Source organism: Populus nigra, chromosome 1 (genome assembly GCF_951802175.1).
Source record: "Populus nigra chromosome 1, ddPopNigr1.1, whole genome shotgun sequence".
Lineage (NCBI taxonomy): Eukaryota > Viridiplantae > Streptophyta > Magnoliopsida > Malpighiales > Salicaceae > Populus > Populus nigra.
Genome location: NC_084852.1, coordinates 16,972,285 through 17,000,008, shown reverse-complemented (window position 1 = coordinate 17,000,008; position 27,724 = coordinate 16,972,285). Strand labels below are relative to the sequence as shown.

Here is a 27,724-nt window from a genome sequence, read left to right as displayed (position 1 = left end):
CACCTTATGCCCTACAAGATGACTAGGGTGAATAAAGACACCAAGGTAATTGTGGATAAATGATGTCTCGTTTTATTTTCTTTAGATAAGAGATATTTTAATAGTGTTTGGTGTGATGTGGTGTCTATGGATACATGTCATTTACTATTGGGCATGCCATGATAATAAAATAGGAATATGGTTTGTGACAAACGACATAATATATATATCCTCAATATAAAAAGAAAATATATAGTATTGGCACCCACAAGAGAAGATGGTTGTTGAAAGCAAGAGTAAAAATATATTGTTTTATCTAGAATTACAGGAAAGGAAGAAAATGAGGTGGTTCTGTATGAGCAAGAGTACAATGTGGAATACATCATTCACGATTAGTAATGATTCTATTAAGATTGAAGATGTTTTGGGGATTAATTATTATTATTTGTGATTTAGTTTTTAAAAATATTTTTTTATGGTGATTTTTTTTTGTATTTAGTTTAGGAAACCAAGCATTGCGATTGATAATTTTAATTTTCTTAGTTTGTTTAGGATTTTTATTATTTTCTTTTATTTTTAGGTTTTTAAGTTTGTTTAAGTTTGTTTTTGGGCTTATTTAAGGTATTGTAAATATCTTAAAGAGACAAACCATAATAGAGTTTTCTCTTAAGTAATAAAACTACAAGTTAAGGTTTTTTTGTTCTATCCTATTTCAATCATTAACCCATGTTTTTCTTATTATTGTTCTATGCTTCAACCTTTGTTATAATATGTTTTCTCTAAATGAAAAATAGGGATAATGATGGTTTTTTTTTAAAAAAAAATTAATGATGTGGGTAAATTATAATAAAGTATTGTGAAATTATAGAGATTATTCGACAAAACCCCTCGTTATAAACTTTATTTTATTCCCAAATTATTATTTAAAAATATAGTTATATTAAAATCTTTAAAGAATTAGATAAAAATATAAAAAAGGGACATTTTTTAGTATAGAAACAATATCAATTTACTATTTATCTCCCATCATTTTTTTTAATATTGTTTTTCTAATTTGTGTTTTAATTATTTTTTAAATTGTAATTAAGGATATTTTAGATATAATAGAGAATTTAAGCCGAATCTTCAAAGTTCCATGGCTTTTTGGAGACACTAGTAATTCGAATCATCAAAATTGTCGGGATGATGATACAGGAAAATTAACTGTAGAAAGCATGGAGAGCATTCTCCAAATAAATAATTATTCTACAATTACAAACGATTTTAAAACATAAAGGACATATATATAATCACTCTGTCGAGGTAGATTGATGTGCTAAATAATCAAGGGTTTATGTCGATGAAAACATGAACTTAGCAATGTCTCATGGTGCTTGAATTATGAGAAATTGAGCATCAGAGATTTGTCTTTTGAGTGCCTGAAGAGTGATGATGAGTTATGTAACTAGGCAAATTTGATCCTCCGAAAAACATGTCAAAGTACAATGGGTGTTGCAAATAGGAGGGAGAAAATATAATTAACGTATCATATAAAACTTGTATAATTAGTCAAGGCATAATTATATTAAATAATAATTAATCATGCTTGTTATTTATTATCTTAAATGTACCTTAATTTCATAAATAATAATGAATAATGTTTTTTATTCAATGTCCAAGTACAAAACAACTCTTATGAAGATCAACATAATGGATTTTTTTTTAGTGAATTTAATCTGGAGATCAATGAAAAAAAATAATTTTTTTTTTGTTTCTAATCATGTTTTTATTCACGTGGGGTGTTCGGGCTAGCTTGCGTGCACCTCAACTAATCCCCACAAGCCTTGAAGTTAATGACCAATTAAGTTTCTAGTGACCATCAATATTAGCAATTATAGGATTCGAACATGAGATCACAAGAAAAACATATTTATTAGTCTCAAGCTCTTACTACTGGCCACCTATAAATAATTGTCCCTTACCATTTTAGTCCTTTATGTGGAGGATGAACACGTTTCTCTACAAGCAATTGTTCCCCCACAAGTATGATACATGAACACAATGAACACGTTTCTCTACAAGCAATTGTTCCCCACAAGTATGATACATGAACACATGTGGAGGATGAACACGTTTCTCTACAAGCAATTGTTCCCCAGTATGATATTATCTCAGTATTTGAATGTTATAAATTATTTGGTTACTATTATATTACCTCACGTTGTCTAAGGCTCATGTTTCAACAGAGAACTTGTTTTTATTCTAAAAACAACCGAAGCCATAGAAAAACCCGCATTCAGGCTAATTATATTCTAGCCCAAGACACATTCGTGAAAAACCCAATTCAGTCTAAGAATTTTATGACTTCATCATTTATTATTATGTTGATGAAACCAATTTAGTGAATTACTGAAATATCATTTATTATTATGTTGATGGAACCAATTTAGTGAATTACTGAAATTTCTGACGGATCCCTTTTTCTCTTTAATAAAGAGAATTTTTCTTAGATTTGTTTCAAAGCAAACTATCAATTGATTCCGTGGGGAAAAAAAGCTCAGATTCTTCTCTAGTGCCTAAGAAGCTCCATCATTTTAATACATTTCAGTGTTTTCTCCTTGATGCTCTCTAGTACATTGACAAGCTCCATCAAATCTTGCTTTCTGGATCTCTTCACTGAGTTCCTCAACTATAAGAATGGAATCCAACAAAACCGTTACAAAATTAATGCAGTGTTCACCGTATTTTTCTTTGAACTGCAAAATGACTGAAGATATTTTTCATCAATTGTGCCAAAACCAGATAGTTTGATACCGAAAGCTTCTAGCCTACGGATATCACGTGGAATAGGAGATTGCCAAAGACCATCCCACCAAGCTGGAGGGAGAAGTGGCGTGTGAGCACATTGGTTGGACTGGTTTTGGCAACTCAATGGACCAGCAAACCTGTTCCAAACATGTCCCCAGCCAACCTGTAACCTTAAACCATCTGCTAGCAAATTACTTTGGAAGCTGCTTAAGAACGAAAAACTGGAACCATTAGAGTTTTCTCCTGCAAAGAGAAATAACCATTAAGTTACAGAAGAGTTTATTTAGAAGGATGGCCCAAATAAATATATTAGATTGAGGAATCATGAGTAAAAGAATACCAAGGTGGTTGGCTGCGGCCAGTGCTGCAACTAACTGGGCATATGTAGTCCCAACACGCCTGTGAGCCCCAGAAACAACAGCATGTTTCGCACGTGAAGCAAGGAAGAAGTCCACAAATGCAACCCATCTGGGTGCAGGGCCCCAATCCTTTACCCTAAATTCTAAACTACGGGATGTATTAACAGCGTGGGAGATATTTCCTTGGAAATGCTTATAATCAAAATGGAGAACCTGAAAAGGAACATCTGAATGAGATCACATGAAATGGAAGGTTTTAAACGTTTGAAAGATGCTATCTCAAGATTTTGAATCAACTCAATCAGTAGTGGTGCAATTAACCACGCATGTATAGTCCCAAACACCTCTGGAGCAATAGAGGTTTGAAACCTTTATTGTTCAATTATCAGCATCAGAGGAGGTGGGTAGAATAACAAAAGGTTAACACTTTAATAAGGTTAAGCTGATTATTGAACAATAAAGGTTTCGAAAGAACATGAATAGATGGCATGTATTCTAATATCACGAGTGAAGAATTGCCATTGACAACATGATCTGACATAGTGAGTTAATTACCTCTGCAAATTCACTTATGTTTGGAAGAATGCTTTTTACAAAAGAGGGGGTATCTGTTACTAAAACCACTCTAGGTCTTGAAATCTGGCGTAGCTTGCGCAGAGCTCTCCTGATGCAGTTCAATGCTGCCTGTGGAGCTCTCACAGACCTGCAATATAGGATCCAACTCACATAATGACACTAATCAGTTCAAAATTCAAATTATATCCTAAGCACATCAAGATAATTCTTGGCATCAGAAGAATATCTTTTTGTCTGCATGCATACAAATATTTGTGTCTGTCTTCTTGATTTGTGCATATTAACATACATGGCATACTTCTGTCTTTTGAAGAAGAATTTCCAATTTCATGGTCCACAGTGTGTTACGAAAATCATTTGTTTTTTTTTGAATCTATGTTACTTAAACAAAATCCACACTAATTGTATGCACATATATCTTTGTTTTTGCTCAGGCAAAAATTGTAGATGATGCATCTCTGTTTTCAAGTTGCAGTTTATCACGTGATTGCTTATCTGAGGGACTTCCAGATACACCAAAATAAGCCATCGAGGGGGGGAAAAAACCCACTTACCAATGATCATTAAACACTACATTTAGCTCAAATAATGTAGTACTCAGTTAAAGCTTTAGCGGTGATTCAAGGGCAAATCTTTTCCGAGCAACAAATATCTTATCAATCATAATGGGTTAAGCCTGCATGTCTTCCGATTCAGGAGTTCACAAACAGTTCTTTAGCAATACCTGTTCATAAGCATCCGCATGTGCAAAGAAATATCAGGATCCACCCCATCATGAAGAACCCAATTGACCACTTCCTCAACATTTTCTGAAGGCGATATCAGAATTCTCATCAGCTCCCCAAAAACATTTGGGCGCGCCTGGAGTTGTTCAGGCTGTCCAAACAATTTAGAAGCAACATTCCTCATCTCAGGGTGTACATTCTTCAAGAAAAATTGACTGGCCACAGCATCAGTTGTGTTCTGAAACCTGCAGTCCAGTAGTTAGTAATCAACTAATACCACCAAGAATGAGTAAATAAATATCAAAAGAAATTCTCATTTTACCATATGATAGGCTGGTCCCATTTCCTCCAATTGCTACAAAGCACATTGGTTTTCGTTGGCTTCCCAAAATCATCAATCCTCATAACCAAATGCCTTTGATAATTCTTTACGCAACCATTTCTTCTCCACAGATGCTTAACTTCTTGCATCGTAAAGGAATGATTTGAATACGAAATATAATCCCCAAAAGGATACTTACCCCTGAAGGATACAAGTAAAGTAAAACATCAATCACCACACCAACAATACAAGCCACTGGTGATAATTTTGACAGCAAAAAGAAAGGGTAAGTGAGGCTTGAGAGAGAAAGAACCAATAATATGCCTGGTTTGTCCAATGATCAGCGAACGATTCAGCATTACGCTCAATGCTGCAGCAGTCAAGATCTTGTACATTTCATTCCCTAAACCTGCCTCCGATGCTTTCGCCAACACAAAACCGTGTCTGCAAAACTGCTCTGCTGGAAGATCTCGCACTCTTGAAACCCCTGAAACAAACAAACAAAGCCACCCAAATTCGTTGCAGCAATTTTTCAACAAAATATAAAAAAATAAATCTCAAGAAACAGAAACTATACCGTTTGAGTCGAAGTGGTCGGCGATAATGTTTCTGACTCTTAGACTCTCTTTCCAGACACGGTCTCCTTTGAGGTTCTCGCCCATTTCTTCAACAGTAGCGCACGATTTCGCTCCTCCTCCTCCAATATTTCTCGCAATCACCGGTCCCACGGAGGAGCTCGAGCTCGATTCTTCTTTGATATTTGGGAGAAAGCGAGTAGGTTCGGGTGGATCAACGGATTTCAAAGTGAGAATTAGCAAGCCTAATCCAGTGAAAATGGCGATTACGATGAGAAGAGAGTGTACGGTCACTCTTCTCCTCCTTGATCCATGATAGTAATAATGCTTCATTTTTTTCCCCTTATTATTATATTTTTTTATTTAATTTTTTGGATTCATCGTGATAATACTTAAAGAGTTTTGGAGATCTTGAGGAAGAGGAGGAGCACGCTGTTGTCGGTGGGGACTGGGTGGCTGTGGATTTGCTCTGTTATTGTATTGTTATTTTTCCTGTATACGCGCTTAACTGCTAACTGATAAGATGAGCTCAGAGTGAAATTAATTACAATGTTTTTCAACTTTTTATTACAAAATCTTTCTTAAAAAGAAAAGAAAAGAACTCTTTTCTTATTATAATCTATCAATAATAATGATTAATGGAAATAAGTGACTTCAGCGTAATCATTTTACATCAACCTATCACAAATCACTAATGGAGTCCAAATGTTCTAGGTTCAAAATTTGAAAAAAAAAAATTATAATTGTTGGCTCATTGTTGAGCATTAAAAAAAAGTTATAGATCAAAATTTAAAATAAAAATAAAAATAATTATTCTCATATATAGATTTAATTTTAATTTTATATGCTATAATCTATAACCTTTTGATTTCTTATAGTCCCTTTCTTCTTTTATATAAAAGATTGTTATATATCTTTATTTTAAAGTTATAGTTTATATTTTAAAATTGTTTTTCATATTTCAACAATTATCTTGCTGGTTATTGTTCTCATATATGTTATTGTTCACATATATAGAAACTTAGTATGTTGGATACATATAGTTTAGAAAGTTTTATTTAAGAAAATTGAGTTTTAAACGGGATTGTTTGTGACCCCTTCAATCTCTCCTAGAAATTTATTTAGTCAAAATATTATTCACACAATATAATTTTTATATACGATACAGTTCACATATGAAATAGTGATAATTGAACAAATTATAATAAACAAAATAAAGCTTAACTTAGTAACCCAAGAAAAGAAATGATTGTTGATTTTATCTTGTATATTTTAAATATTGTTATTTATTCAGTTGCTTTATTACAAGTTTTTTTTTATTTGCTTATTATGGAGTTGAAATATTTATTTATAAATATTATTGGCAATTTTTTATAGATTATATCATGTCTTCCACTCAAGATTTGGTTGTGTCAATTAGTGTTGCTTCGATAAATACTACTTTGGCAATGAGGATTCCACCATCACCTTTTAAACATAGTGAGAAACCTGAAAAGTTCAATGGATTGAACTTTAAAATGTGATGGTAAAAGATTTTGTTCTATCTGACCACCTTGAACTTGGAAAAGTTCTTGACTAAAAAAACACTAAAATCATCATAAAATGAATCTGACCTTACTACTATGGTGGTTGTAGATGCATGGAATTATACTAATTTTATGTGCAAGAACTACATCTTGAATGAGTTGGATAATATGATTTATGATGTGTATAGTTCAATCAAGAGTGTAAAAATATTATAGGAAGCTTTAGACAAAAATTAAAAGCTAAAGGTGCTAGCATGAAGAAACTTATAGTGGATAGATTTCAGATTTCAAGATGATTGATTCAATAACCATAATGAGCCAAATTCAAGAGTTTCAGCTCATCTTGTATGATATAAATATTTGAGGTATATCTTTAAGTGAGTCATTATAAGAGGCTACAATAATTTAAAAATTATCACCATCTTGAAAAGACTTCAAGAATTATCTTAAGTATAAGCACAAGGAGATGAGAATTGAAGACCTCATTTTAAGGTTTATGATATAATAGGAAAATAAGTTATCCAAATGAAAAGCCAACTCTTTGGTGCCCTAAAATCAAATGTCATGGAACAAGTGGTAAAATCCCATAACAAAAAAAAAAGCTTGATATGAAAAGGGAAGGAATTGCTAAGAAGTTCAATGACAAATGCTTTATTTGCAACAAGATTGAGCATCTAGCTAAAGATTGCAGAAATATAAGTCAGCTTGGAAACCCTAAAAAAAGACTACTTAAACCACTATCACCGGGGTTGATCACTTCATTAATGAAATTTTAGAAATAAACATGTCTTATGTTGTTTCTGAAGTCAACTTGATTAGTAATCCTAAGCAATAATGGGTTGATACTAATGTTATAAGACATGTATGCGTCGATAAAAGGATGTTTTCCATTTACAAAAAAATGGATGAAAAAATCTATACATAGAGAACTCATAAACCCCTATGGTACGAAGTGTTGAAAATGTCATACTAAAAATGACCTTCTTACCCTTAATATGGATTGCATGTTACTGTCATTAAAAAAAACTTAGTATCTAGCTCATTGTTGAGCAAAAATATTTTTAAAATTGTTTTTTAGAATGATAAATGTATATTCACTAAGAGAGATATATTTGCAGAAAAGAGGTATCTCTGTGATGACCTACTTAAAATGAATGTAATAACTGTTGTAACCATTGATGAAAATATTAATAATAATAAGATTGTTTATTCTTTTTATTTGTTTGAATTTTATGATGTGTGGCATGACAAGTTATGTCATGTGAATTGTAATTCTATGTAAATGTTAATGAACCATGAATTATTACAAAGAATGATTTTTGAGAAAAATCATAAGTATAAAATTTATGTAGAATCAAAATTCAAAAAACCTTTTTTTCAAACAATTGAAAAAAGTAGTGGACCTCTCGACTTAATTCACTTATTTATTGGTAATTTAAAGTTTGTGCAAATGAGAGGTGAAAAAAAGTATCATATTACTTTTATAAATAATTGCACAAGCTATTGTTATACTTATTTGTTTAAGAGCAAAGATGAAACTCTTAAAATGCTTAAACATTATAAGAATGAAATTGAAAATAAACTTAACAAGAAGATAAAAGTAATATAAAGTGATAAAGGTGGAGAATACGAAGCATCATTTGGTGAATTATATTTCTTAAAATCATATTATCCACCAAACTACTACTTTTTATCCACCATAATAAAGTGACGTTACCTAACATAAAAACCAAACATTAAAATAAATGATGAATATCATGTTGATAAGTTTTGGTGAACCTCAAAACTAGGAGGGATTTTTAATTGTCAATTATATACATAACAAAGTACTAAAAAAAAGAAATTAAAATAGACACCATATGAATTGTGAAAAGGTAAAAGACCTTCCTACAAATATCTCAAAACATAAGGATCCCAAAATTATGAATTGTATTTTTATTGGACATACATATAATAGTAGTGCATATCGATTTCTTCTAAACAAGTTAAGCATTGAGGATATTTATCCTAATACTATTATGAAATCAAAGAATACTATATTATTTAAAGATGTGTTTCCATTGAAAGAAATAAGAGAAAATCATTTACTTAAAAGAACAATTGAGGGCTCAAGTGATCATTATCAATCAGAAGATGATGAAGTTGAGCTTATAATGAGTAAAAGGAAAAAAATAACCAAGATATTTGGTCATATTTTTCAACATACTTGTTAGTAAATGAACCTTTAACCTACTTTAAGATAATGTCTTGTTCAGAAGCTTTCAATTGAAAGAAACAATCAATAATAAAATTAAACCCATTATGAATAACCATACATGGGAACTAGTGAATCTTCTTTTTAAAAGTAGATCATTAGGCCATAAATGGATACTCAAAAGAAAGATAAAAGTTGATGACACTATTGGTAAATATAAAGATAGACTTGTTGTTAAGGGTTTAAATAACAAGAATGTGTGAAATATTTTGACACATATCCACCTGTGTCAAGAATAACTTTTATGTAAATGGTTTTTTGAATGGTGACCTTGATAATCAGGTTTACATGGAATAACCCGAGGAGTTTATTGTCAATGAACAAGAAAAGAATGTTTGTTAGCCTATCAAATCATTATATGGTTTGAAACAAACATCTAAATAATGACATAAAAAATTGATTGTGAAATAAGTTCAAAATCAATGAAATTGATAAATACGTTTATGTAAAAACCATATATAAATGTTACGTCATTGTATGTCTCTATATAGATGATATGCTAATTTTAAACAACAATGATTATATGATCAAATTTACTAAAAAAAATTAACTAACAAGTTTGACAAAAAAAACTTGGGCATTGTAGATGTCATATTAGAAATACAAATTTCCTGGACATCTAATAGATTGGTATTGTCCTAATCTTATTATGCTTAGAAAATTCTCGACAAATTTTCTAAAGGTGACTATAACACTATTAAAACACAATTTGATATAAATATATGTTTGTTTGCGAATAGAGGTAAGGAAATAAACTAATTAGAATATTCTTGAATAATTAGAAGTCTAATATATGTTATGAACTATATAATGCTTGATATTGCTTACTCGGTTAGTAAAATGAGTAGATTTAAAAATAATTTAAGCATGATTCATTGAGAGGTAATAAAAAGGGTACTCAAATATTTAAAGCACATCATTGATTATGGGCAATACTATGTTGGTTATCTGGTGGTACTAGAAATATATAGTGATGCTAATTGAATATCCGTTACTATGAATTCAAATCCACAAGTGGATATGTCTTCACACTTGGTAAAGAAGTTGTATCATAAAAATCTTCCAAATAAACATGTATTACTAGATCCACGATGTAATCAAAGTTTATTACTCTTGATAAAGCTAGAGAGGAAGTTGAATGGATGTGTAATTTCTTAAAGAATATTCCATGTTGGTCAAAATCAGTTTCATCTATTTATATCTATTGTGATAGTCAATTCATATTTGAAAGGGCACAAAATAATATATATAATGGTAAGTCTAAACATATACATCATAGATAGACATAATATCATTAAACACTTGCTCTTGAATAAAATTATTTTCATTGAATATGTAATGTCAAAGGAAAATATTGTGGATTCGCTAACCAAATGTTTATTGAAAGAGCTTGTGTATAATTCATTGAGGGGAATAAGCTTAAAACCTTTAAAAGATGAAAGAGTATATTGATGGTAATCATAATAGTTGATTGAAGATCCCAAGATTTAGGTTTTTAAAAAAACTAAGTCATATAATATTTTCGGTAACCCTAAAAAAGTATTATTTCTTGCTTATTCTTAAGAAGAAATAAGTGTTAGTTGTAGTGTGATAAAGAATGAGCTGAAATTTTAATGATTTTTATATCTTGGTACACTAAGTGTAGTATAATAGAATGCTTTTAATGAAAAATAATTTATATAAGTGAGAAATGTAACTGTCTCTTTAAGAATTTCAATAAAGGTTGAATTCTCTAAAGCTTTCTTGAATCCAAAAATCATTTAGGGCTAAAATAAACACAACAGCGAGAACTAAAGAAAATATCTAGATAAAGAGCTACATGAATAATATTGTATTGGTTTACATAAAAGGCCGAATAGTTCAATCGCATCCACTACTTAGTCGAGTACATTTAATAGTATTTTGTTAAGGGATGTTCAAAACCAAAAGCTACCTATCATGATGTGGTAATTTATGAAATTAGTATGTCTCAACAAATTTTCAAGTTGTTTTCAAACTGGTGAGATAATTTATATTCATGCAGGGATTATTGAAAATTTATTTAATTAACATTATTTAAACAAATTATGAGTGAATACAAAATAATCTAAAAAAACCCTTGGTTTTCCTACTTATAGAACCATTGGTTTTTCTATATTTAATTCTTAATTTATGGTGGCTAATCAAATATTGATAATGATGAGAATTAATTTTTAGTGTTTTCATTCTCTTTTATGTTTTGTTTTTCTCTCTCAAATCTAGAGCTTAGGTTTATACTTTGCTGAGAGATATTTAAGTTCTTTTATTTTGATTCAAATACCTCGTTTATATGTGCATCTAAATTAAGTTGGCGTTGTTGAAGTCTCAAAAGGCATATTACAAATATTCTAATTACATAAGTGATGAGCAATGAAGTTTTTAGAACAAATTATCCATCATTGACAATAACAAAAGTTTTATTTTTTTAAAGTGCTTCAATAAGTATGTATCCTTCTTTATTTTAATTCAAGTATTGTTATTTTTATTATTAGTATGCATGTTAGGACTTTGATCTTATATATATTGCAAGACTGAATATATTCTTAGTATGCATGTCAGTATTCTTTTTATTATATTTAGTTCGAAAGTATGTTTATCTTGAATTTTATTGTGCATGTACATAGATTTAAAATGGTATACACTCTAGATTTATCTTGAATAATATTTTATGTTTTGTATGCTCTTGTTATGATAAACTAAACATCATAGCTCATAGTCTAATATAATACAACATATTTTAACAACATATGGTTCCTAACATTTTATCTTTTCAATATCATTCAAATCCTATTATCAGTCTCATAGTAACTAACAAGAAACAATAACAAATTAATGTTTGAAGTGAAGCTTATTATGGTTATGGTTATGGTTATGGTTATGGAGTACATGAAGCTTCAGTAATAGATGGATTCAAGATAACTTGTTTGGGGAGTTTGATAAAAAATATAAAATGATTAATCATCTCTCCTTAAAAGAACATAAAGAGAAGTATCCTAGGCTTTTTGACGAGGATAAGCTGTCGTTCTGGTATCCTAAACGGTGACACCACCTTATGAATGATGTCGCTCAACCTCATGAAGATGTCGACATATGTAATTGATTAGTACAATAACAAAGAGTGGTCTTTCTATTACCGTGTTATATATGTTATCATTGTATTTTGAATATCTAGGTAAACTAGAAGCCCAAAAATATTTATTGATGTCCAATTTAGATGAATGTATTTTTATATATAGTTTTGGTAAAAATTATTTCCTATGTTTGTAATTATAAATGACAAGCTTAAAGATATATAGGTGAGCTGCTCTAAATGAGATTTTTTTTTCCTTCTTGATTCATATGTAACATTTCTGCTACATTGTGCAGAAGACATCTCTTGAGTTTGTGAGGGTGGAAAAGAGGAATTTCTAGTATATATGTTTATTCATTGAAGAAGAAATTTAGACGAATCAAACAAATTTATCGATGAAAATTGAATATGCTAAAATCTTATGAATGTATTTACAAGCTTGATTTGGCTTGCTGGTACACACCATGGTTTTTTAATACCTAAATTAGGTTTAGAAGTTGTTGTTTTGATTTTTTATTTATTTTCTTTGTTATTTTCATTTTATTTTCTTATTATTTTTTAATCCATTTCCTTTTTAGCTGAGGTTGGTTTAATTTATTTTTTAAACAATTTTATATGTTATTAATATTAAAATTATTGACATTTATAATTTACTTTTCTCTATAATTTAACTATAAATTTAAAGTTTATAAAATCTTGATTTCTTCTTTTCATTATAAGTTACATCTAACCAAAACACAATTCTTTAAAGAAGTGTTGTAGCCACTTAGAGCCCGTTTGTTTCCGTAGTTGCTTCTGCTTTTAAAGCAAACAATGGGAAACAAACGTTTGGTAACTAATAAAACTCAGCTCACTGCTTATAGGTCTTATCAATATCTGCGTTGAAAACACAGGATCATTGAAAGCAGCACAATGCTACTTTCAGCCGTGGAGAGTGAATCACTCTCTACTGTTCACGTGAATAGTGATGTATGTCTCTACTGTTCCTGTCGGCCCGAGTCCGATTCAAAGCTAAATGCATTGAATAGGGTCCGACCCAATAAAAAAAATTAAAATTTATTTTTAATTTTTAATTGTGTTTTATTCGAAAAACTAGTGTTTAACATTATTCAATGACACTACATAAATTAGATGAATATCGCTTGATGACGTAACATTTGCAGAATTTGATCGCAATCCCAATTTTGTTCCTGATTATATTTTACCTGATGTTGTTGCGCGCTTAAGAAACTAATGAAACTGTAGTCCTTGTCGGATGTATTTTATACGTGATGGAATTGTAAATAGTTTAATTGAACAATAAAAAATATTTTATATAAAGTATTATTTATTTCAAGATGTAATAGCAATAGTTAAATCTACAATATTTAAATTAAAACCATCAATATTAATATATATTTTTTAAAATTATTTTATAACCTCAATTTCAAAAGCATTCTTAACCAAATACATTAAATTACTTTTTGTTCAATTTTAATTTCAACCACAGTTTTAACCAAATATATATAAATATCAAACCAGCCCCAACTAAAAATATTTTTTATAAATAATTTTTTTAAATTATAACCATAAAAATTATCACAATACCAAATATATTTTTAAATATGCCCAAGCACCTAGAAATGTTCAAACTGCTTGGGTCAAAAGCTACCAAAGTAGCCTAAATAGTAGGCATCCTGAAGATGGATTATCCAATTGAATTGAAAACTTCATAAATGTAAAAATAATTCATCTCTATTCAATCAATCTTTCATTTGGAATTCATTCTGCATTTTTCAAGAGTAAATAAGAATAGTAAATATTTTATTTATTTATTTATATCAAATCCATTTATTTATATTTTAGAACTGAAAGTAACTCTCTGTTTTTCTTTATAATGTTTTTTTGCTTTTTTTAATTCTAAAGTGTTAGGTTTTTTAGTCAATTATTTCTTAATAAATCTCAAATTCCAATCTCTTTTTTTTTATATATTAAAAAAATAAAATATTTCGGTTGCTATCTAAATTGGCACAGCATAACACACCCTAAAAATTAGCAGAAAAAATAGAGAAGAAAAGATTAACAAGGTCGTGGGAAGCACACACAAACATAAAGGAGGATCTTCTTTCATTGTTTTTTATTTATTATTATTTTCTTTTAATTGTTTAATCCAGTCAACGGTCAACCATTCCAAATAGATGGATAAAATACACCCAAGATTTTCTCTCATGTTCCCTACAGAACATTTGTGTCCCTTCATTTCCTTCCAGCTCTCCCCAGCCTCTCACAGCAAAGACCATTTCAATAATTCAATCCCCACCAAAAAAGAAAGAACCAAAAAATACGTTGAAATTACAAACTCACTAAAATTAATGAACGTCCCTCTCTTTCACCTTCTTTCTTCTTGAAACCCCCTCCCCACCTTGACCTTTCATTTGCTTGTTTTTTTGTACCAGAACAATGGAAAGAGACTTGTCTGAAAAACATCCGCCTGAGAAACAGCTTTCTAATAATGCGGACAGTTCTGACAAAGAAGAAAATGCCACCAACATTACTACCAATCTCAATGCCAATCATCATGATCACCCCGAGACTGAAACCTGTGATCAGTTAGTGTCCCAGTCACCTAAAGCAGGGGTGAAAGTGGAAGAATCAGACAATACAAGTCATGAGATCGAGGAAGTTCATCACGAGGAGAAAGAAAATGATGAAAAGATTGGAGGCACCCCTCCTCCTGAAATTCATTATACCCTTGAAACTGTCTCTCAAGATATTGATCAGTTTATTACAACATTGTCAGCCACTCCGAAAGATGCAAAAGAAACAATTGTAGAAGAAGAAAAAGATGAGAAGGTGCCTATGGAGATTCCTGTGTTTGTTGAGAAATTTTTGGATCTTGTTGAAGAAAAGGTGGCAAAACATGAGCTGACTGAAGGGAAAGGGAAGTGGGGTCAAAATCCTGAGGAGGATTCGTCGTTTCTTGAAGCTGTGAATCGCATTTCCAAGCTAACATCTTCCCTTGATGGATTGAGATCCGATCCAAATCATGCAGCATTGATCAGCCGCATTGGAGGGATTCAACAGCGAGCAATGGCATGCTTGGAGGATGAATTCAGGTTCACTCTTGAAGATATTAAACACAATGATCAAGATCCTAATACTGATGCAAAAGGGAAGCAACATGAAGCTGACCGCTGCGTACTGCCAGAATCTGAATCAGCAGAAACTGACAACTTCTTAGGATATTCTGATGACGCTGTTTCAAAATTGAATAGAATTGCCAAGGAGATGATTGGAGGTGGATTTGAATCTGAATGTTGCCATGTGTACATGATGATTAGGGGGCAAGCATTTGATGAGTGCTTCGCCGAGATCGGATTTGAGAAGATCAGCATTGATGAGGTGCAGAAGATGCAATGGGAAGCTTTGGAGAGAGAGATCCCTTTATGGATCAAGGCCGTCAGGGAATATGCAAGCATTTACTTTGTGAAAGAGCTAAAGCTCGCCGAGGCTATTTTCTCCAATTATTCCTCAATCTCCTCTAGCCTTTTCAGCAATCTTACGCGCAGTGTGTTGATACAGCTCCTAAATTTTGCTGAAGCTGTTGCAATGACAAAGCGCTCGGCAGAGAAGCTATTTAAGTTTCTTGACATGTATGAAACTCTGCGCGACAGTCTTCCAGCAATGGGGGCGTTGTTTTCAGAGGAATATGAAAATGAGCTTAAAACAGAGTCAACAACAGCTCGGTGTCGGATTGGAGAGGCTGCAATCTGTATGTTTTGTGATTTGGAGAATTCAATCAAGTCTGATACAGGAAAAACTCCAGTGCCTGGCGGTGCGGTTCACCCGTTGACTCGCTACACGATGAATTATCTGAAGTATGCAGGTGAATACATAGCAACTCTTGAGCAAGTCTTTCGAGAACATTCAAAGATCGAACGTGCTGATTCAACAAGCAGGTCACGCTATGAAAGTGAGTCACAAAACTTTAACAATGACAATGATGAAGAAAATCAGTCTCCATTTTCAAATCAATTGGTGAGAGTAATGGACTTATTAGACTCCAATTTGGAGGCCAAGTCGAAGCTTTATAAGGATATTGCATTGAGCTGCATTTTCATGATGAATAATGGACGCTACATTGTGCAAAAGATCAAAGGCTCCACAGAGATCCGTCAAATGATGGGAGATCCATGGTGCCGCAGGAAATCCTCGGAACTCAGGAACTACCATAAGAATTATCAAAGAGAGACGTGGAGCAAACTCCTGGGTTGTTTAGGCCATGAGGGACTGCAAGTGAATGGAAAAGTAATTAAGCCAGTGTTGAAAGAGAGGTTCAAGAGCTTCAACGTGTTATTTGATGAGATCCACAAGGCGCAGAGCTCATGGGTGGTGAGTGATGAACAACTTCAATCAGAGCTTAGAGTTTCAATAACGGCGGTGGTGATACCAGCATACCGGTCCTTCATGGGGAGGTTTTCGCAGTATTTAACCCCTGGAAGGCAAACAGAAAAGTACATAAAATATCAGGCTGAAGACTTGGAGACTTATATTGATGAACTTTTTGATGGGAATTCTGCCTCCGGGGCCCGAAAGAGACCATAATTCATGATCTAGCTCCTTTCATGAACAAATTGAGCATTCAAACGGTAAGTTAAGGATGCAATTTGGAGGAGTTGATGCCTACATTTTGTTATTTTTCGAAGGATTTGCAGTCAGTTTTAGCCACCTTGATAATTTTAGGGTGCAAAATGTTGTAAGGAGGCCCCTTGATTTTCTGCTGGAAATGCATGGATAAAGCTAGCAATTATTCATGGAACTCCATCAGTTAAAGTACTGATAACTTTTGCAGGGTTGGCCTTTAATTTCAATTGGTTCACCCATGTAATTTGTTTTTTTCTTGAATTTTTGTATTATGAACAACATGATTCTGAATCTTTTTTAACGTTGTGATTCTGCTCGGCTAATTAATTTTTACATTCCTATGCTTTTTTTTTTCAATTTATTTTCTTTTGGTCGTATATCCAATCTTCCTTTATTTTCCTTTGAGTTTATTTGGGACTTGGGAGGCTGGAAATGCAAATGTTGAATTTTTATTCTTTATTATTTTTCATGAATATTAAAATTATAAGTGTCTACCTAATTAAACAATAGGCACAACAAACTATGACATTGTTTTTTTTTAAAAAAAAAATAATCCATGCAGAATATTTGTTAATTCCTTAGTGTTTAGTTACTGTTTCAAGATAAAAAAAAATATAAAACTATAAAAATCTGAATAAATAATACTTATATTAAAAAATATTATAAATAAGCTTATAAAGGACAAACACAGGAGGAGTAGAGTAATTTTATAGTGTTTAGAGAGTAATTAATGGTATTTTATTAATCATTTTTTTGTATTTACTTTTAAAAAATAAAAACATTGATGAATCATGTATTTTATATTCTTTCTTTTATGTATCTGTTTTTTAATAATTCTAAATAATAACTAAAGATGTTATTATGTATTTTATATTTCTTTTATATATATCTGTTTTTTTAAATAATTTTAAAAAATAACTAATAAAATGTTATATAAACACCGTTAAATTTCATAGAGGAGTATGCCTGAAATAAACGACGTGGCGGCGAAGATTTGCTTCTACCATGAGTTGGAATCTTCAAGCGTGCGTGCGTGTGGTCCTCGTGGATGAATAAAACCGTATAATGGCACTTTCGTAAATTAAAGCCAATTCAGTTCAATCACACGAATTAAGCAATCATCAGAGGGAAAAAAGAAAAAAAACACCGCACCGCACCGCAATTTAGCGTGATTACTGCAGAAAGCTAAAAGCTCACTACTAACTGCCTCTCACTTTCGAAACACAAGAGAGGAGTGGTGAGGGGGGTCTTAAAATCCAATTCGCGCAGTTACATTAATAACTATCTCTGAGCTGAAGAAATTTTGAAGCGCTGATTCGTTCTAACCGCATTATTATTACCCTATATTACCAGGTTTCTCTTTCTTTCTCTCTTGTGTTTCTTTCCATTTTCTTTTTCTATTTTTTCATTATTTGCTTGAGCTTTTAGGTTTTGAATAGATAGTGGTGAGGGTTTTTTTTTTCGCAAATTGAATTTAGTGGAAAATTTGAAGTTTTGTCTTCGGCAATTGAAGAGAAGGCTGTAGGGTTTTGAGTGGAGAATTAGTTATTATTAACTGAAAGTAATATTTCGTTAATGTAATCAACATTATTATTAAGAAATTGAATATGATATTTTAGGAAAAAATAGAAATTCAGATAGAAGCTTATGACTATATATACTGAATACTAAGATGGAGGAACTTGGTGTTTGTTACTTTCTTAAGTTTCCGTTGATTTTCTCTTTTGCAAATAGCTTGTTTATTTGTTACCCAACATTAATTATTATTTTTTTGAGAGTTTTGGTTATAATCTGTTATAGGTTGCGTTGCCAAGGACAAGTAATTAATTTCTCTAAAATCGAATTTTCTTCTGTTATCTTATTAGTATTTGTGGGCTTTGAGTTTTTTGTTTTACTGGATCCGTTTAAAGTTTGAGTAATTTATATGTAGAAAAGCTTCGTGTCTCAAGATGTATGAGCAATATGGAGTTCCTGTGGAAGGAGTTTTTATAGTTTTAGTTGTAGTTATAACTGATTTGCTTCGGTGTTTAATTATATGGTGCGTAGTGATATCTACGGGTTGTATTTTATTTTTTTGCTGCAAAATATTGAATTGGGATTAACAGTATTTCTCTGTATTTCTTCTCTTATTATGGTTTCTAAGCTTTTAAGGTCAAGGTCTGCTCTGCCTTTTGCTTCATTTGTTGGGACAATAAATGGGAAGTTCGTTTAATCCTCAGATTTTTGTGGAGAAGCTTGCCAAGCTCAACAGTACACAGGCAAGCATAGAGAGTATCCTCTTGATAGTTTTAGCAAATTAAACATGTCACCGATCATGTTTATTCATTTCTGTTAGAAAGTTTTGCCGAAACCTTTTAAATTTATAGATTTTTAGCTTCTGTTATTGAAGTCCAGTTGGTAATAACGTATGGGTTGTCACTCTTTTCTAGAACTATGCCTTGTTTTTGAGGTGTATCAAGCAACAACTGAATTCTCTAGGTGAGGTTATCTAAGGTAAAAGTTAATTTAAGCTTAAATGGCTTCTGGAGATGTTTGTCCTGCTATGACCTATATTAGATTGCTGGTGGTTGCATATTTTCTTCTTGGTTCAAGTGAAAAATTCAAATGTTACTTGTTTTAATATTCTTTTACCATATATTTTATCGGTATGCATTTAGCTGTCTGTCTTTCGTCACCTTATGTAACCTGCAATCTCCAACATGTGGTGTGACTTCTTCATTGTTATCCTTGATTTGCTAAGCTCTATCACATTGGTGTATCTTTCATATGAATAAAGCAAAACAGGTTGTTGAAACATGGGCCAGACAATTTCATTCTTCTCCACGTGACCGGAGATTGGCCTTTCTATATCTGGCAAATGATATATTGCAGAATAGTCGTCGAAAAGGTTCAGAGTTTGTGGGGGAATTCTGGAAGGTTCTTCCAGATGCTCTTCGTGACATGATTGAAAATGGGGATGAGTTTGGAAGAAATAATGCTCAACGATTGGTACTGGATGCTCGCATGTCTTATATTTTCTGTCTTCAATTACCTTAATTATTTGTAGTGTTTTTTCTTTTTCCTTTTGTCGTGTTCACATGAACCAATCTTAGATTAAGCTCATACCACTTATTATTTGCTGGAAATAGCACTGCATATATTCTATTTTACATGGACTTGTGTTAGGATTTAAACCAATTCTACTGGTAATTATTATTATTATTATTATTATTATTATTATTATTATGTGTGTGTGTGTATGTCAGACAGTGGAAACATATAGCAAGAGCATTATGGTGCATTTTTTAAACAAACTAGCTTGGATTAAGTTTTAGAAGCAGAACATTTTTCCAACTAAGAAATAGTGGCAGATTGAATGTAGTGCTGGAATTGGATGGATGTCAGTTCTTGTATATTTTCGCTTGTCCATGTATTACCTGGAATGATATATTTGGAGATGGCTTATCCTAATTCTGCTGATATCCTGCCACCTGATATTCTGTGGGAATATACTGGTCGTAGAATATTTGAGGAATGGATTCACTTAATTGGTTGAATCATATTTTGGCTTTCAAATTCCTATATTATTAACATCTCAAGTATAGTCAGTCTTTTGACATGGAATTTATCCACATGGGGAGTTGTATGTAGTACGAAGATGAAAAATCATAAAATTGCTTTAAACCAAAATAACAGGGGTTTCATCTTGTCAAAAAGAACTCCAAAACCTTCAAGAACCAACATTGACAAACCAAAATAACATGAATCTCATGCAATTTCAGTTCTCAACATGATTGGATTGTAGATACATCAATATCTACATTGAGCTAAGCTAGTTCGAATCGGGTTTTGATGGTTTGAATATTTCATTTTGGTTCAACCATGCTTGCCATGTTTGATGAGATTTGCTTTTGATTGCATGGTCTTATGTATTTGTTCTTTTGTTCTTGAGTGCTGAGGTGCTTTTTAATTTTTAGACTTAGGATGCTTATTTTGCCTCTAAAATTGCTGGGAGAATAACATTCCCTGAATTATATGTTAAGTTTTTGTCAGAATAACATTGCATGCAGAAATTTACATATGTGCTTGAATTTTTTAGCATCAACATCTGCCTATATTGCCAAATTTAAATACTTCTTATTACTGCATTTCTGTTGTCTTTACACGCAGATTGGCATATGGGAAGAAAGAAAAGTTTTTGGTTCCCGAGGGCAAATTCTGAAGGAAGAGCTTGTGGGAAAGCAAGTGGAGAACAATAATAGAAATGGGAAGCTTATAGGAACCAAAATGGTAAGTTGAATTTTGTATGCTGATTGCATTCATGATTGGTGATTATGCTATATTGCTATTGTGTTCCTTCCAATAACTTCAATTGTTTTTCTTCTTTAAACAGAAGCAGCCTACTGGAAGTACAATAGACAAGATAGTTGCTAGTTATCATGTCGTTTATGGTGGCCAGATGGATGAAGATGCTGTATTTAGCAATTGCAGGAATGCTATCAGTTCCCTTGAGAAAGATGATAAGGAGATCGGTGGTGATTTTAATTCAGGTATTAGTTGCATTTGGCATCATCTTTAAGCCACAGAATTTAGTCTTTAAATGTTTCTACTTACAATAAATGTTAATCAGACAATCAACCTGTGTATTTTTCTATTACTTTGCAAACATATTTATTGCCTTTCTTCATCCCTCTGTGACCAGTCATGGTGTATCCACTCTTTCTGTTGAACATTTTTGTTGCCATGCATTATTTATTTGGCATGATATTTATCTCGAAAGTTTAAGCTTATTGCACATGCATTTTGATGTAATAAGAATAACCACAGGCAAGGAATAATTAAGTTGTGCATCTGTAGTATTTATCATGTTCTGCCTGAAAATTTGAAAACGTTCCTTTAATGTTTACTTTGCTCCATCCCTTTAGCAAGATGTAGATGAGGTGTCCCATCTCTTAAATAGAGACTTGATTTCACTTCATCACAAATTGACTGCTTGGGCATATTGCATTTCCAAGGTGTAGATTTTGTCTTCTTCTTGGTGATATAGACTTGTTTGATAAAGATTCTTAAAATGTCTTCTGAAAAGTTTATCTAGTTGTCCATGAAGTCTTGCTATCATCCTTAACCATTCTTTCTGTTGAACAGGGCAATTCCATGGAGCTGCATTTGTGGAAGACCTTCAGGGGCAGCATGCTATTTTGAGGGACAGCATTGAACAACTGACAGCCATTGAATCATCAAGGGCAAGTCTAGTGTCTTATTTGAGAGAAGCTCTACAGGAGCAGGTTGGTTGATTAAATTGTTCTTTAGCAGCAAATAATATTTTCCATTATAATAAAAAAGAATCTGACAGCATATTAAACTGAGCATAATTTTGTCGCAGGAATCCAAGCTGGAACAAGTCCGTCATCAGCTTCAGGTGTGGTACTTATATGCCCTGCTTTGGTCTGTTATTTTTATTTCTTATTTTGAACAACTCCTGACATGATGATAAATTATAACTGGAAAATAGGAAGTTCTATTTTCATGATGACTACAACCACAGTTTTTTTACTTTATGATATCCTAATAATAGGTAGAGATATATGCTTGATTAAAGATCATACGTTCATTGCATTTGTAAAATGATTGTTGATTTGTTTTTCTACTTTTCTATAGGCTTACATTATCAAATATTCTAGACAGTCCAAACATACATGTTTACCAAATTCCTAACTCCACTTCAACTAGATTAATCTCTCAGCCTTTTAATCTAATCTTTTGAAGGCTGCAGGCATTAAACTTTAGATTTTGCCTCAGTTTCATGCATGCGAAAACTTTGATGGATTGGCAGTTCATAGCATATTATATTCTCTCTCCCCAACTTTGTAATCAGATCTTTTTAAGACTGTCAGCCTTAAACTATAGATTTTGCATCAGTTTCATGCATTAAAATTTTATTGAAATGGCTGCTGATATCCTATTCTAGTCAATAAATAAAACTAAGCATTTTAAGTTTTTAATTTGTTAAATGATTTAACTTTTTCAATCAAGATTTGGTGAACCACTTTGTACAAAAAACTCAAATACCTCAACTCCGAAAACTGGATGATTTCTCTTACTTTCAAAGATTCATCTGTCAAAAGTTTTCTTTTGTTGCAACGATTTCTTTGTTATTTTACCCTCACTATGTATGGCTGTAGGTGCAAATTTCAACATTTACTTTGGACAATGTACTGAAGTTGATTCCTTCATAGGATGATATACGATGCTTTGTCTATGTTTCTTTAAGTTCTGTTGCATTGCCTTTGATAAAAGTTTTGAATTTCAGCTTTTGATTCTGTTTGAAATGTGAAATTCTATGTGACTTTTGTACTGGTCAGAATTGATATCTAGCATGCAAGGTGCTTTTTTTTTTCCTTAATTGCTATGAAGTGTTTTTTTTCTCTCTTAACCTCGTGTGTGTGTGTTATGTGTTCATTTGGTATGGGCATGTGTGCAAATACAAACCTTTTCTTTTGATTGAAGTTTCTAGGTTGACGCTTCACTTCATGAGAGGATAAAAGATGGCTTTTCATCCCTTTTTAAGTGGCGATGATTTAAGTTCAGAGAATTTAAAACTTCAGTTTTGGAATTTAAAAAAATTGTGGAAAATAGGATATGCTAAGTGTATGCTGCTTCAAATAGCTTTCTGTTAGAGGATGTTTGCACTCATACCCACTCCAAGCATGTTTATAATCTCCTTCCCATATGTATTGTTCTACAGGCTGCACATTCCCATTCAGAACATGCTAGTCGCATCACCCAACAGTTGTTGCATTCTAACAATGTTCCATTAGTGGCTGAGCAAAGTCCAAAGGAAGCTAACACCTCCATGGTACCTCCAAGCTTTGTAGCTGGAGACAGGGAACAATCAGCTCCATCTATGTACACCCAGCAGGTATCTTTTCCTGAAAACACCAGCCATGTTGAGGAAGATCCCCGGAAGTCTGCTGCTGCTGCTGTGGCAGAAAAATTAACTGCTTCAACATCATCAGCCCAAATGCTTTCTTATGTCTTGTCTTCTCTTGCATCTGAAGGTGTCATTGGCAATTCAAAAAAAGAATCTTCTAGTGATTACCCTGCTGAAAAACGGGCTAAGCTCGACAAAGATCAGCCTTATATACCAACTCAGAACCCTTCACATCTTCAAATTCCCTCTTTCCAGCATCCCGAGTCTTTCCAGCAGAATGTTGCAAGCAGTACCCAGCAGTCAACTCCAAACAACCCACCACCTCCCCCATCATCTCCTCCACCAGTACCCCCACCATTGCCACCAATGCAACCATACTCCATGCCCCAGTTCATGCAGACTGCTGGGTCAATAAATGGTGTACAGTACAGCTATGCCATGTCACAGCTACAACCACCTTCTTTGGCTGGGTATCCATCAGCTGGAGCTCCAATGACCGGCATGGCCCCCTTTACAATGCCTCCAGCTAATACGTATCCAAGTTATCAGGGTTCAGATGGTAATTTGTACACCCAACCATCATCCATGCCAATGGCACCAATTTCCCGGCAATAGAATGCTTTGTCGTGGCTGCTGGCAATGTAGGTGTTTTATCCAGAAAACATTAGAGATTTTCAAAACTAATGTAGCTTTTTGTCATCCCGATCCTTTCTGGGTTTTGTTCCTTTGGTTATACACCTAATTAGATCTGCACATAGTAAGTGTTTGTAACTTGCATGTTAATAGCTGCTGTTGGAAAAAAATTTATTGGGTTGTTCCACTGAGAAATAGATTTGATTACTTTATCAGAGCCGTTGTCTAGTGGTGGTTGCTGCGGTAAGAATGAGTCAATCCTTTGTCTGGCTGGAGTGTTTCTTTAATGTGTGGTTAAGATGGTAGATTTGTGGCTTCATTTCCTGCTGCTTGGATTGGATGGTTGTGCCACTTTGTCCAAAATTCTTTCGGGAATTTATAAATCATACAGGATTCCAGTTTTGGGGTTAGTTCCTACCGATGCGAGCCATTGGCGTCTAATTTTCATCTCTGAATTAGCAATTTCTGCAACATGGCTTAGTGTTTCAGTGTAACAAGGGTTTTCTCAGGATTAGTTGTTTGTCTCTTGGAACAATCGTTGAAGCACTTGATTTTGGTTCTTTTTCAAAAATAATTTCACGAGGATATTAGTAAGTGTACAAATCCTTGATATGCCTAACAAAATAAAATCAATATAACAACCAATCGAAATGAAGACATAAATTTAAAATCTTGATGCTGTTGGAAGGCAAAGGACGGTGGTGATGAAAGAATCACGTGTACATGATGGACTTTTAACCGGCCTCTGTAGACGAAGGAGGTAAAAAGAAACGCAGTTAGCATTTGGTTATAACAGTAAAGATGCAGAATTGCAGATACTGCATCTAAAAATATATTTGATGAATTGATAGAGAAAAAGACATAAAAATAAATTTATTTTTGAGATAATTTTAGAGTAAATTTTTGTATTTTATTTATAAAATATCCTTGTAAAAAATTCATGATTTTAAAATTGTCCAAATAAGACATAGAATGATAAAAATAATTATTATTATAATTTTAAAACTTAACTTGAGAGTTGATCTGAGGTAAAACCTGGGTCACGAGTCGGGTTAACTCGGGTTAGTTTAAGAATAAAAGTTATTATTATAATAATTTTAAAACCTGATTCGGGGGTCGATTCGGGTAAGGCTCAGGTCTTGAGTGGTATTGAGCGTTGATCCAGGTCAATGTAATGACAAAAATATTATTATCGTAGTTTTAAAACCTGACTCAGGGGTCAATCCGAGCTAAGACCAGGATCACATGTCAAGAATGTCAACCCATATTTACCTAGGTCAACATAAAATAAAAGTAGTTATTATCATATTTTTAAAACTTGATTAGATGATCAACCTGGAGTAAGGTCTAGTTTAGGAAGGTCAACCCGAGTTGACTTGGGTCAATGTAAGGATAAAAATTGTTATTATTATAGTTTTGAAACCCGACTTGGGATCGACCGGGGCAAAACCCAGGTAGGTCACAGGTTAGGAGGGTCAACACGGGTTGACCCAAGTCAACATATGGATAAAAATTCTTGTTATCATAGTTTTAAAACTCGATTAGGGAGTTCGACTAGAGGCAAGATTTAGGTAATGGGTCCGGAGGGTCAACCCGGCTAACCTAATTTATTTTTTTAATAATCAAAGTAACCTTCTTTTCACCATTTTTTTAATAAAAAGTCAACAAGTTTTTGATGGAGTCAGGTCGAGTTAATCATTTCTCTATTTTTTTCTTAAACTCGAACCAGTTTGGGCCTCGAATCAACTCGTCAAGTCAATCCTAGTTTTACAACTAAGATTATTATAATATTATTAATTTCAACACTCAATATAAACAAAAGTAAAAAAAAAATATCTAATTTTTTTTTGATACGTAAGTTTGATAACAATACATATTAAAAATAAAATAGATTTTTTTATTATAACAAAAGTTAAATCATATAGGAAAAGTATTGTGACTTTTCTCATAAAACATCGTGGATGGCTACAATGTTTCCCCACATGTTTTTGTTTTTACACATGGATTTCTTTTCTTTTCTTTTATTTTCTATTTGTTTGTTATGATTTTTTTTCAAAATTATTTTTGTCGATTTTATTTTTTAATATTGAGCTAGTTGAGAATTTAGCTTTGTAATTTTTTTTCTTTTTATTTTCTCTTTCTATGAGGTTAGTGTGATTTGCAGGTTTGTTAAAGTAACTCAGGTTACCTAATTTATGGATTTGGTGGGTTTTTTTAATTGAACTTGAATTTTTTATAGTCTATTTTTTCTCATATTGTTGAAAACATAGTTTTAGAGAAAAACCATGTTATTAAATTTTATGAAGTAACAAAAATTAAAAGATGTGGAGGAAACCACTATTCACCTAACACCTATTGCAGTGTGAATTGCAATGGTAATCCATAATGTATTTTTTTAAAATTTTTGTTATGATTTTTTTTCAAATCTATTTTTTATCAATTTCATCTTTTAAAATTGAGATTGTTAAGAATTTAGCTTTGTAAGTTGCTTCTTTTTATTTTTCCTTTATATGAGGTTTGCGTGGTTTACGGGTTTGCCAAGGTAACCTAGGTTGCCCTGGTTTACGAGTTTGGTGGGTTATCTTTTTTTATTTTTTTAATTAAACTTAACTTTTTTTACAATCTATTTTGTTTTCTCATATAGTTAAAAAAAATAGTTTTAGAGAAAAGTCATGTTATTAAACTTTATAAAGTAACAAAAATTAAAGGGTGTAAGGAAACCATTGTTCACCAACACACATTGCACTGTGAATGACATTAATAACCCACAATGTTTTGCTTTCTTTTCTTTTTCTTTATGTTTTTTAATTTTGTCATGATTTTTTTTAAATTGTTTATTTTGATTTCATCTTTTAATATTGGGATGGTTAAGAATTTGAATTCATAATTTATTTTCTTTTATTTTACTTTTTTTAAGGTTAACATGGCTTGCCAAGGCAACCTGGGTTGTCCTAATTTATGAGTTTGGTAAGGAGTCTTTTAGTAATTAAAGTTGACTTTTTTTATCGTTTTTTTTTCATATAGTTAAAAAAATAGTTTCAGGAAAAAGTTATGTTATTAAATTTTATAAAGTTAATAGATTTATTAACAAGTTTGGCTAGTTGACTTGGTTCGAGGGTCTACCAAGTTTAAGTTTTTAAAATTAGTTTTTTTTTTTCATCTTTAGATACTAGGTTAATTGGGAATTCAATTTCATAATTGGTTTTATTTTGCCTTTTATGAGGTTATCATAATCTAAAAAAAACATATTGATATTGGGTTCGTGTTTACTTTCACTATCATTTATTTTTATTATCATTTAGTTAAATGAAAAATAGATTACAAAAATAAATTATAATCCCAGTGTAGTCTATAACCCAGTTCACAA

The 27,724-nt window shown here is 32.1% G+C and overlaps 3 protein-coding genes across 3 annotated transcripts; 2 read left to right on the top strand and 1 right to left on the bottom strand.

The window, feature by feature from the left end:
- Nucleotides 1-2,501: 2,501 nt before the first annotated feature.
- Nucleotides 2,502-5,854, bottom strand: LOC133701227 (uncharacterized). The gene is made up of 7 exons (XM_062125430.1): nt 5,326-5,854; nt 5,073-5,235; nt 4,749-4,949; nt 4,426-4,671; nt 3,681-3,828; nt 3,107-3,338; nt 2,502-3,009 (listed from the first exon to the last, which is right to left on the bottom strand). The coding sequence occupies exons 1-7, from the start codon at nt 5,654-5,656 to the stop codon at nt 2,675-2,677; spliced, it is 1,656 nt and encodes a 551-aa protein (XP_061981414.1). The 5' UTR covers nt 5,657-5,854; the 3' UTR covers nt 2,502-2,674.
- Nucleotides 5,855-14,430: 8,576 nt separating this feature from the next.
- Nucleotides 14,431-17,155, top strand: LOC133681076 (exocyst complex component EXO70C2-like). Its single transcript, XM_062104165.1, has one exon. It carries the CDS (start codon nt 14,631-14,633, stop codon nt 16,773-16,775), a length of 2,145 nt encoding a protein of 714 aa, XP_061960149.1. The 5' UTR covers nt 14,431-14,630; the 3' UTR covers nt 16,776-17,155.
- Nucleotides 17,156-17,949: 794 nt separating this feature from the next.
- LOC133677463 (UPF0400 protein C337.03) lies at nt 17,950-24,572 on the top strand. Its single transcript, XM_062099546.1, has 8 exons — nt 17,950-18,167; nt 18,958-19,085; nt 19,555-19,802; nt 20,964-21,083; nt 21,187-21,343; nt 21,939-22,078; nt 22,177-22,212; nt 23,539-24,572. Exons 2-8 carry the CDS (start codon nt 19,010-19,012, stop codon nt 24,337-24,339), a joined length of 1,578 nt encoding a protein of 525 aa, XP_061955530.1. The 5' UTR covers nt 17,950-18,167; nt 18,958-19,009; the 3' UTR covers nt 24,340-24,572.
- The last annotated feature ends 3,152 nt before the right edge of the window (nt 24,573-27,724 follow it).

Bases quoted from the DNA above. Each gene is read 5' to 3' on its own strand.
- LOC133677463 (XM_062099546.1), top strand. From the start codon at position 19,010: ATGGGAAGTTCGTTTAATCCTCAGATTTTTGTGGAGAAGCTTGCCAAG. The intron at 21,084-21,186 runs GTAAGTTGAATT...TTCTTTAAACAG, and splicing joins AGCTTATAGGAACCAAAATG to AAGCAGCCTACTGGAAGTAC. The intron at 21,344-21,938 runs GTATTAGTTGCA...TCTGTTGAACAG, and splicing joins CGGTGGTGATTTTAATTCAG to GGCAATTCCATGGAGCTGCA.
- LOC133681076 (XM_062104165.1), top strand. From the start codon at position 14,631: ATGGAAAGAGACTTGTCTGAAAAACATCCGCCTGAGAAACAGCTTTCT.
- LOC133701227 (XM_062125430.1), bottom strand. From the start codon at position 5,656: ATGAAGCATTATTACTATCATGGATCAAGGAGGAGAAGAGTGACCGTA. The intron at 3,339-3,680 runs GTAATTAACTCA...GTTCCTTTTCAG, and splicing joins ACATAAGTGAATTTGCAGAG to GTTCTCCATTTTGATTATAA. The intron at 3,010-3,106 runs GTATTCTTTTAC...TTCTCTTTGCAG, and splicing joins GGCCGCAGCCAACCACCTTG to GAGAAAACTCTAATGGTTCC.